Source organism: Tympanuchus pallidicinctus, unplaced genomic scaffold, assembly GCF_026119805.1.
Source record: "Tympanuchus pallidicinctus isolate F22 unplaced genomic scaffold, pur_lepc_1.0 scaffold22, whole genome shotgun sequence".
Lineage (NCBI taxonomy): Eukaryota > Metazoa > Chordata > Aves > Galliformes > Phasianidae > Tympanuchus > Tympanuchus pallidicinctus.
The window spans coordinates 41,850,374-41,861,714 of record NW_026294739.1 but is presented as its reverse complement, the minus strand read 5'-3'; the positions used below and the strand labels follow the sequence as shown (position 1 = coordinate 41,861,714).

General features: G+C 48.1%; 1 protein-coding gene across 3 annotated transcripts in view; it reads left to right on the top strand.

Annotated features, from left to right (window-relative positions):
- Nucleotides 1–512: 512 nt before the first annotated feature.
- Nucleotides 513–11,341, top strand: part of NUP93 (nucleoporin 93) — a 69,763-nt gene continuing 58,934 nt past the window's right edge. The window contains exons 1-4 of one of the 3 annotated variants that reach the window (XM_052685273.1): nucleotides 554–571; nucleotides 1,008–1,108; nucleotides 5,553–5,766; nucleotides 6,300–6,417. In XM_052685273.1, the coding sequence (XP_052541233.1) occupies nucleotides 5,588–5,766; nucleotides 6,300–6,417 (297 nt within the window). In that variant the 5' untranslated portion in view covers nucleotides 554–571; nucleotides 1,008–1,108; nucleotides 5,553–5,587. Of the gene's footprint in view, nucleotides 572–864; nucleotides 1,109–5,552; nucleotides 5,767–6,299; nucleotides 6,418–11,341 lie in introns of those variants that run through there. The other 2 variants (XM_052685274.1, XM_052685272.1) reach the window with 2 other exon arrangements.

Below are 11,341 nucleotides of genomic sequence, written 5' to 3'. Positions count from 1 at the left end.
GAAGGGGGGGTGAAGCTGAAAGGAGGATTGGTCCGGGGTCCCCTCAACGTCGTTTATAATTGAAGTCCATTTTTGCTTTGTGCGAGTGAAGGTCCTTCACATCCTAGATGTGGCAGAACGGACACAAGGGGGGGTTGGGGACAAGTTGGCGTGGGGGGCTTCAGGGCAGCAAAGAGCCAAACTCATGGGAGTTTGCACAAGTGTCGCTTCATCCTTTCGTGCTTTTAGTGTTTTCGCGCCCGGAGCGCCGTCACTGACTCACGACTCCCCGCGCCCCTCGGGCCATTTCTCAGTTCGGGAAGCGGCGGGAGACAGCCTCGAACCCGCGGCTCCACAGGCAGAGCTCCCCCACCTCGCCCGCTGTCACTGTCCGCCTCCTAGCGCCTCAATAAAGTTGTTGTCGCGAGACGTGCTGGAGGGGCGGGATCTAGCTCGGCAGTTCAACCAATGGAAGGCATAGGGTCAGTAAGCGCGACGGCTCGACCAATGGGCTGGCGGGAAAGGGAGAGCGCGTGGCCAATGGGGGCGCGCGGCGCGGGCGTGCAGGCGCGGCGGCCGGAGCGGCGGGCAGGTGAGGGGCTGTGGGCGCGGCGGGGGTTGCGCTGCTGGCGGGCGGGCGCTGGCCTGGTTCGGGCCGACCTCGTTCCTCCCATCCTTCTCCCTCCATTCTCCTCCTCCGGTCCTGAGCTCAGGGCTCACTCCCCTGGGCAAGCGCAGAGGCGCGGGGCCTCCTGTGAGGGAATGCCCTCAGCGCTTAGGCGAGGTCTGCCCTCCCCCTCGGAGAGCCGGCCGCAGTGCGGGGTTCCGCGGGGGGAGCCGCGCGGGGGGCCGCGGGAGGGCTGGAGCCGGTGTGAGGGGCCGTTAGAGTTATACCTGCCTGAGAACCGCCGCTCCTTGCGCCCATCCCCAGCTGTGCGCCGGCAAACCAGAGCGGCTTACAGATAACTCGGTGAATGCGTGTGGTTCGTTCATCTGATTCCTTCTTGTTCCTGTGCCGGTGGGGATAGCAAAGGAGACTCGGAGTGGGAGGAGAGAATCTGGACTGCGCCTAAGGAGCGTGAAGTACCGAGCGAAGTGCTGTATTTAATGCGTCTGTCGCCCCGCTGAGGTGGGAGTCCGGTAAGGGCTGTGCTTGGGAAAGGCAGGGCGGTGAGATGGCAGATTTGCCGGCCGAGCCCTGTTCTGAGCAGTGGGGATCAGCGGTGTGGGGAGCTTCGAAGTCAGATGGCAGATAAAGGGCAGCGCTGACAGTGGTGTGGTGGCATCTACTGGAAGAAAGCACTTACAGTGTGTGCTGCTCAGTGCCGTGTTAAGTAATGAGCAGAGTAAGCAGAGCTCTGGCCCTCGTTCATCCTTTCTCAGAATGCTGCAAAAATAACTGAAAGTCAGTGCCTTTAAGACCTCAAAAAAAAAAAAAAAAATCTGTTTTTATTCAGTGCATACTGTAAAAGTTCTAAAAGACCAGCACTTAGTAGCCATGATAAGAGGACTGATCATTTACATATCTGCCTACAAGGCATACAGGACTGGGAAATTTAAGGATGGCAGCTGAGGGTTAATTGGTGAGTGGTTGAAAAAACACCGAGTTGAGGAGTTTGTTGCTGTGTGCTCTGTTCAGGACTTTCCTCCATCAGCCCTTTTCTGCAGGGTGTTGTACCAGGTGGAGCATCCCCTCAGGTATCTGTTTTTAATCTGACCCATCCTGATTTCATGCGCTTTTAGTGCAACCAGGACATGGTTTCCGGTTCCCTTTGCTAGGTTTGATTAAATGTTGTGTAGTGCAGGGCGATTTGTTGAAAATGTGCAGTTGTTTGGTCTGCAGTTGGTGCTTTCCCCTTATGGAGATGGAAGGTGAGGCAGGAAGAGACCTTGGGAGCAGGACCAGGTGACCTGTGTGTGCTCCTGGTGGGGCTCAGTTGTCTGCACCATTCCCTGCACCACATGCTTGATCTGTTTAAAAAGCTCCAGTGACAGTGCCTGCATCCTTAGAAGGAAGCTTAATGTCAGTGTAATATCACTGTGTGATATCAAGAAGTGGCACTCATTTGTTCAGTATATACATTCAGCCACCTGCTCTTTGCTTTCAGACTTCACTTAATCACTTCCCATGTCTGTAACGTGGGAATTGTGCTGCTGACTTCCTCTCTGAAACGTTCTGATGTCTGCTTGTGCTGACGCTGCAGCAGAGCTGGGTGTTACTGCTGTTGCTCCTGCAGAGTTGGAGGCCTGCAGGGCTGGCCTATTGCTGGTGCCTGCTCAGCTCAGCAGGCAGAAGCTGCCACGCTATCAGTGCCTGAGCTGGGGCAGAAAAGCACGTCCTCACTCTCATCTGAGATCTTGGCTGTGTGCTTTTCTCTCTTCCTTCTGAAGGGAATGGATGCTGACTTGTCACATGGGTTCTCTGGAGCACCCTGAGGGGAGAATGCTGGATTTTTCCTCTTTGTTTTGTCTTGGGAAGGATCTCTTTGCCCCTGGTTGGATTGTACAGGTTTATCAGCTCTTCTGAATGCAGTGGATGAGGCTTTCCTTCCTTCCTGTGGTTTTTTTTTTTTTTTTTTTTTTTTTTTTTTTGAAGCACCAGAAAAATCTGAATTTGTAGTCAGTCTTTTTAAAGGAGTTAATTGTGTGGCACAGAGGCTGTCAGTGTGTGAAGTACAGCAGCCACTTGCTCACACACGGGAGCGTTTTCAGCTTTAAGCCTTTCTGAAGCTCGTAAGGTGAAATGTTCAACGTGCCCCTGTTTGGAGTACGGCAGCAACAGCGTTCTTCATCAGCTAGCAGCGCAGGGCTCGGCTCTCCGCCATCAGCCAGCACTTATGGTCAGTCTGAACAGAATTAAAAACCTGTCATCATCTTTTCTGATTCCGTTTTGGCTGAAATCCAGCCAACCTGCACAGCTTGTAACATCTATATGCGGTTTTAAATGTTGGGAAAACATTAAATGGGGTTTTTATTGGACGCGCGATTGTAGACTAACGCAGCAGCTTCTATTGATAAGTCATCAAAGTTGTTTTACAGAAGGGCTTTTTCAGCCCTGGCTCCTAGCCCGGGGTCGATCCAGTTTCACAGAAGTTGGTTTAATTTCTGCTGTATTTTCTTTCCCTTAGGTGTCAGTTGTTGCACATTCCCCATTCTGACAGAAAAGCTGCTGTCGCTCTCGTTACTGTGGCAGCAGCTTTCCATCCTGCACAGCGGCATTTGGAGTCACACTGCAGTCTCCCGAATGCAGTAAATTCTGTCAGCATGGAGGCCGAGTGGCTCATGCTGTTACCTGGTCTAAATATTTGAAGTCTGTCCTTTGGAAAAAGCTGCTGTTTGCGCTCTAGAGAAATGTTGAGCTGTCGTTCCCAATGCTTGGCTGTAATCACAGGTAGTTGGACTTGCTTCAAAGTAACAAGTTTATTCTATATTTGCTGAATTCAGTCTCTGTTTTCCAGACTCATTGCACTTGTCCTACCTTGGCAGATTTGTGGAACAGGCTGTATGTAGAATTGACATGGAATCTGTGCTTAACAAGTGCAGTCTGGGGAGCTGTTTGTAGTCCCCTGACTCTATGCTTTTGCTTTCAGAGCTCTGAGAAGTTAGTGCCTTCTTATACAACTGGCTTTCCATCTTCTTACGGAGACGAGGAAGCAGACCGGATTGAATCAAATCAAGTTGAAGTCTGTGCTGCTCCTGCAGTCGCTGCTTGCTGCGTTCTGATGGTGTGGGAGCAGTTCTGGTCAGCCTCTGACAGTGCAGGCAGCTTCTGGTGGGGCATGCCGAGTTATCGCAAGTAAACACGGGAAAGATGCTCTGTGCTGCATTGCAGGGCATGGAACTGCTGCCTTCCACCACGCCCCTCTCTCCTCCCATCTGTCTTGGTGGCGTGCTAGTCTGTTCTAACAAACCCAGTCCCTGCTGTCTCTCCTGAATAGCGAGTCAGTGCAGATAGGGTTGCTGCCTCCCCCAGCAGCTCCTGGTTTTCCACAGGTGGATGAGGAATGGTTGTGGAATTCTCCGTGCCTGGATGGAGGCTGTGGGGCTCATCCTCACACCCAGTGATGGCCACGCGCGATGGGCAGGAGTCCCTTCCTGTCCCTCATTGCGTGTGTCTGAGTGAATGGTCACACAGTGCTTTGAAGTCGCTCCTTGTCCAGGCACAGAACAGTGCTCTTGCCTCTTGAAGTTGTACTTGGGAATGGTGGAATATCAGGAATATAAAATTGTACTGTTAAAATTGCTTTAGTATAGTTCAAAGGAAATGTAAACCCAAGAAATTCTTGAATTGCAGGTGAGTTTTGGTTTGTAAACATACACTGTTTTCTTCTTGATTCGAGGGCTCACTTGAACCAGTTCCTCTTGATTGTATTTTTAAGTTAAAGAGCCAGAGTTAGAGCTTGGGGCCTAATTAGTCTTGTTTGATCTTCAGCACTCTGAATTAGGGTAAAAAACACAGAAGTGAGACTGTAGCAGAGATTCCTGCAGCACTGTGTAGCAAGGCTGGCTTTCAGTGGTTGTGTCCCACCCCCTAAGGGGTGCAAGGTGTGGGTTTGGCCACAAATCGTGGATCTGGTGCCTAAAGCTGGGAGTTTGGTTTTCATGTTTCGATAATACAGATGCCATTGCAACTGCACATCTTTTCCGTGTCGATCCTGAGCACACGTGTTCTTGTCTGCTCCATGAAAATAACCTGCTCCACTCTGAACGTGGATCTGTGTGGTGCACTAATGATGTCATCTGTTAATGCCCTTGTCTTTAGCTTTATTGTTTCTCTGTCTGTTCTCTGTCTTGGTATGTGCAGGCAGCTCTCACAAGCACCGCTAAACCTTTTCTGCATGCATTGAGGGAAGACGCATCTTATGCATTGCAACTGTGTGTACATTTCTTCTGATTTTTGTTGAGGATTAATGATGTGGTTTAACACGTTCTAGTAGACGGCTTGTGGCTGTCTCTGTACATATCTGTGCTTGCCTTTTGCTGTTTATTTAGCATCATGGTTATGTGACATATATTTTCTGCTGCTATGCATGTGTGCCTGTGCATGTGTGTCCCCATGTGCGTCTATGTATGCATGCAGATCCACAAATCTCCATTTATTTTATATATATGTATATATAAGTACACACATGTATTTATAAAAAACAGATGTATGTGCAGATGCTTTATAGCTGAATTATACCAAATCTTTCACAAGGGTTTCTCCACTCCCTGTTCTTCCCCTTTTGAGCTGTCACACAGTACCTGCGTTGCCTTTCTGACAGACCATGGATCTGCATTCGGGACGTCGTCCTGCTTGGCAAAGCGCTCTGAGAGCACTTAGAAGTATTTGCTTGATGTTTAGGTGGTGGCTCTGCCTGTCCTCCCAGAGGGTGCTTAGGAATGGTGGAATATCAGGAATACAAAATTATACTGTTAAAATGCTTTGGTATAGTTGACAGTGCTTGGGGAGGAAGGATGGAACAGAGTTCTATTCTAGAAGAGCAGCTCTTGCTGGTCTCTCTGAGTGCCTGTAGGTGTAGAAGCTGTTTATAGCTGAAGAGTTTTCTCAAATGTTCTCTTTTTCTCTGAAGGCTTCTGAGCATCTTGGATAAAGACTGCAACAGAAATGGACACGGAAGGCTTTGGAGAGCTGCTCCAGCAGGCAGAACAGCTTGCGGCTGAGACTGAGGGCATCTCTGAGCTCCCTCATATGGAACGCAACCTGCAGGAGATCCAGCAGGCTGGGGAGCGCCTGCGTTCCCGCACCCTGACCCGCACCTCACAGGAGACTGCAGATGTGAAGGCGTAAGTGCTGAGCAGTGGAGGTGGAATGCAGAGGGCACAGACTGTTTGCAGGTTTGGTTTCTAACGTGTGGGGAGCCTTGCCAGGAGGATGCACCCAGGAGAAACAGAATTACTGCAAAGCTGTTTTCTTGCCTACTCCTTCTTGCTTACAAAAGGAAAAAAAAAACAGTAACAGAGGGTTTAATCTGAGAAGCTACCATTCCCAGGTATTAAAGCCAAAAAGCGCAGTACTTTGTTCTGGCTGCTGCTGGAGACTATTAGCAACATGCTGTACAATTTTTCTATCAGGAAGGATTTGGCAGATGTGCAGTACTGCAGTGGAACAGCAGAAAGTGTTTGATGGAGCTGAGGTGGTTAGATACATACATGTAGCTGTTCAGGGTTTGGTTTTGTGCATCTTTCATAATAACTGGAAACACTGCACATGACTAGCTGCTGATATAACCATCACCAACATGCTGGGGTTAGAGTTCTTAGCAGTAGCCCTGTCTGTTCTGTGCTGCTCTCATAGCTGTACGATTTCTTCCTTACAGGTCTGTTCTTCTTGGGTCCAGAGGGCTTGATATATCTCATATCTCTCAGCGGTTAGAGAGTCTAAGTGCAGCCACTACATTTGAGCCTCTTGAACCTGTGAAGGACACTGACATCCAGGTAGGTGTGATTCTGATGTGGAAATCACACTCCCCTTGTAACTACTATCCCTGTGCTGCCATTCAAAGCTCTTCTGAAGCTCCTGTGGAAGTAGTTTTGCTCTGAGGATATTGTGGAAATAGTCTTGCACTTGTGGCCTTTGCAGAGGTGTCTTTGTTGGCTCTGCCACCATAAATTGCAGAGGGACACCTCTCATAATTTTGAGGCCTCTTAAAATATCTGATCAGAAGAACAAATGTAGAACCACTTGGGAATTTCAAGGTGTTGGAGGTAGTTAATGTGCTGCAGTGGCAATGCTCAGTCATGGCTTAAAGCACCTGGTGGGAAGGCAGGACCAACGCAGGGGAGTTCTGGTGCGAGCAGTGCACCTGAGTGACTGGAAGGGGTAGAGCCAGGATCCACCTCTTCCCAGCCCTCATTTTAGGGTTGGCTTTGGAGGGAAGGCATCTCTTTGCCGGAGGTCCCTGCCTGTCTGAGGGCTTTTTATGGTAAGCAGCTCTTTTCCTTCATTTCTGCATCTATGGCTGCTGCACGTTCTCTTTTGCTGTAGCCAAAGACTTTGCCACCATGCTACTATTCCAGTACTTTCCATCCCATTATAGCATTACATATGCAAAGGAGGTGAGTATGGCTTTTTCTTTTGCTGCATCTCAGACAACCTTGTCCAGATGGTAGACTGACTTTGTCACGTTTCCTGCTCTTTACCTGTGTTAATCTATGGGAAAGTTCACAAGATTCTCTTGTGAACATCTCCAGATGTCTTAAGAATTGTGACCCATCTATTTCGCTTTATGGTACTGGTCTGACCTTATAGAATGTTTGTGTACTGTTTTTTGTTTTTTTGTTTTTTTTTTTTTAAGAAGAAGAGTTCTGCAATATTCATTACTCACTTAAGAGCTAGTTACAGAATTGACATCGGGGGTTGTTTCCAAAATAAACAGTAGTCTGAATTATTGGTTAACCATTTGAAAACTTATGTTATCACTCCTTGCTGATGGATGGCAGACATAGGAACGTCAAAAGAGTTGTAAGCTCTTATTTTTCACAGAATGTGAAAAATAAATGTCCTCTCTTCAGAAGAGAATTCTCTATGAGGAAGGGAGGTGAAGAGATATTGTGTTGTCTGTGTATCATCTCAGTGTTTGGTGCTGTCTTATTTTGTGTGGACAGGCTTTGGTTTCATTCAGATGTTAGGAGCTTTGTGGTCTCGTGCCTTCAGGTGGATTTACTTAATCTCCTGTGCTCCTAGGACCACAGCCTTTACTGTAGTAGTAGTGTGCCTTGGGTCCCAAGGAAGGGAGGTGTTCCCTTGCAGTGCTCCTGGGGCTGTCTTTGGTTCTTGTGCAAATGTCTTTACCTCTGTGCTGGGGAAGATCATGGAACAGATCCTCCTGAAACCTATGCTAAGGCATGTGGGAGAGAGGGAGGTGATGCAAGGGAAGGCTCTCTGATGTCATTTACTGGGCTTCGGTCTCCCACAACATCCTTCTGTGCAAATTGGAAAGATGTGGATTTGACAGGAGGAGTGACTGCTCAATGGATGAGGACGTGGTTGTAAAATCTGGTTGTGAAATTGTTCAAAGAGCACTGATCTCTATGCAGACACTGAGCCAAATGGTGTTGCTCAGGAGTCAGTACTAGGACCAGTTTTCTTTGGTATCTTCATCGATGATATCAACAGTGGGGTTGAGCGCACCTTCAGCTACTGTGTGGATGGCACCAAGCTGTGTGATGATGCTGACGTGCCTGAGGGGTGGGAATGCCATCCAGAGAGACCCAGACAGGCTGAGCAGTGGGCTTAGGAGAACCTCATGAGGTTCAACAGGTGCAAGGTTTGCACCTGGGTCATAGCAACCCTCAAATGCAATACAAGCTGGGGGGCAGAAGGATGGAGCACAGCCCTGCTGAAAAGGACCTGGGGTTTCTGGTGGGTGGCAGCTGGACATGAGGCAGCAGTGTGCCCTCACACCCACACAGCCAACCGTACCCTGGGCTGCATCCAAAGCAGTGCAGCCAGCAGGGCAGGGAGGGGATGTGCCCCTCTGCTCTGTGCTGTGAGACCTTGCCTGGAGTGCTGCGTCCAGATGGGAGTGCTCAGTACAGAAAGACACGGACCTGTTGGAGAGCATCCAGAGGAGGGCCACAGAAATGACCCGAGGGATGGAGCACCTCCCTACAGGGACAGGCTGAGAGCTGGGGCTGTGCAGCATGCGGAAGGGAAAGGCTGCAGGGAGAGCTGAGAGCAGCCTTCTGCATCTAAAGGGGCTGTAAGAAAGAAGGGATGACTCTTTAGTGGGCTCTGTTGTGACAGGACAAGGGGAAATGATTCAAACCAAGAGAGGGGAGATGTAGACTTGAGTATGAAGAAGCAGGGTTTTTTTTAATGTAAGGATTGAGAAGCACAGGCTGTCCAGAGAGGTGCTGCTGCCCCATCCCTGCAGACTGGTCATCCATGGTCAGGCTGTATGGGGCACTGAGCACTGCTGGAGCTGTGGATGTTCCTGCTCAGTGCAGGGAGTGGGAGCAGGTGGCCTTTAAGGTCCCTTCCAACTCAGACCATTCTGTGACTCTTTAAAATTGGTCCATTTGCATCTTCAGGTGCTAAAATGCCTCTGTTTCTAGCTATTTGTAGCTGGTAACTGTTGAGTCACAGCTTGAGGAAAGGACCGGGTCAGCCCTGGGAGCACAGGTGAAGGCATTTCAGCTGTGAGACAGGAAGGGATGGAGCCTGGCTGCACCTCTCCTAAACCTCATTTAAGGGCTGGCTGCCACTGGGGAAGGATCTTCTGGGGATCCCACCTTGGTGGAGCTTTGTCCTGCGAACCTGGAATCTTCTGATATGGGTGAGCAATCTTCTTCCACTTCCTTTATGGCACGTTTCTGTTGTGCCAGTCCTTCTGTCACTGCACTTCTGTTGTGATGCATTTCCCACTGTATTGATCTGTCCAACTGCTCCACTAGCCATCATTTACAATCCATCTTTTTGCTACCAAAGTTAAGCACTTTTGTTCAGTGAGACAGTTTGAAAGGGAAACATTTTGAAATACAAATTGACCACTTTTTTCCCTAGCGTGAATTTAATTGGCTGAACCTTTTTCTGGCTTATTTCTCACTGATTTTTGATTTTCAGCATAGTAGAACTTGATGCAAAGAACGTGTATGTGTGTATGCGTATAAATGTAGTGTAGTAAATAAGAAATATCTCACTCATTGTTTTTGTACTTTCAGATGCAGTGCAAATATGCTTTTTACGTAAGCTTGATACAGTGAATATGCATACATTTCTTAAACAGGATAAGAGAGCTGTTTCAAATTTATCATTAAAGGCAGCGATGAATTGAAAATCAATGTGTTTAGATGGTGAAATCAGCCAGTGAGATTCAGCCTTTCCTTTAGGAAAACAGCTAAAAAGTACAAATGAAAAGCAGGATTAAAGTCGATAACTTAAATCAAATTTCACTGCTTGCTGCTTTAGGTCATGATTAATGCCAGCAATTTGATCAGTGATCACTTCAATTTAAATCTAACTTCTCATGTCTGAGGCCTAATGCACGTGTGCTTTGAGTCCTCCAGTTTTTTTGCAGACCGTGTGAGGAAAGCACTCCTGCTAAGTTTGCTGCAGGTGATGTGCAGAGGGGAGCGTGGCGAGGTGCTGTGCTTCAGGTGATTGGGCTCCCGTAGGGCACGTGAGTGTGAAATGCTTTGCCCTGCTTGTTTTGGCAGTCAGCAACTGCAAGGTTTTTTTTTTCTGCAGCTTTGCAGAACATCATCCTTTCCTTTGTCGGGGGATATTTGCAGTCACATCTCAAGCTGTCTGGCTGATATTGACAATGGTTTGTTGTCTGAATTTGGACAAGTCTCTGTGCTTGTCTGGAGGCTCTGGTGCACGGTTCTCGACAGCAGGGTTTGTCCTTCCCAAGTGGTTTTTGGTAACTTCTTGTCAGTTATGTAAGAAGGCCTTTGTGCTGTACATTACCCTGAGTTTTCTTCTGTCAGCCAGGGAGATCTTAAAGTTATTTGACGCTTTCGATAAGAACTCAGTACAAAAGCTTCCTATGTTACTTTCTCTTATGGTTGTATTGGGATAGGTCATCATTCTCCCTAGCTAATTGCTTTCCTCAGGCTTCTCCAGATTCACTGTGTTTATCTGGGGTCAGATACAGCTGTCTCTTTATGCTGTGTAGAACTCTTTTTCCATAGCTTGTACCAATTATTTCCTGGAGAGCAGCGTGCAGGTGATACGAGGAATGGATCTTCTCCAGGACTGGACTGTTCCTCTGCTGATACTCAGTATTCACACGGGCACACTCTCAGGTTTTAGTTCTGGGGGTTGAGAGGAGCAGTTCTGCCCTGCATCAACACTGCAGCCAGCACTAACTCTACCACTCCTGTTTTTTTAATCAGCAAAAATAAGCTTTGCTCACAGCTTACCTGCATCATAGATTGAGCTGCTCTTTCTTTGTTGCATTTTATGTTTTCTTGATATTCAGTGATGCTCTCAGGCTGGTGTGGTTTGCAGCAAGTTTGTCCAGCTTTAAATCCTGTCTGAAACTTGTTTATATCATCTCTAGCCCCGTCAGCACTTATACTGCTGTTAGATGTGTAGCGTCCGTCAAGCTGAAATTTGTGCAGTTAGTGCTATCCCTTCATAAATACTTCACAGCATCAGTTCGTTCTGAGGCTGAAACTTATGCTTTTTCTTTTTTTTTTTTTTTTCAGGTAAAACCTGAAGCTGCAAGTGCTCTTTTCTTTCCTGTAAAGCTGCAGTGCTGTGCTGATACAGCCTACCAGTGCCACGCTGCAGGGGCAGCTGATGTCCCTGGACGTGGACGTGGCACTGGTGCCAGAGGCACAGCTCTGGTCTGTAGGCTTTGCTGATAACTGCACTTGAGCAAGGGTTACCAATTTTAAATGGTTATTGTAT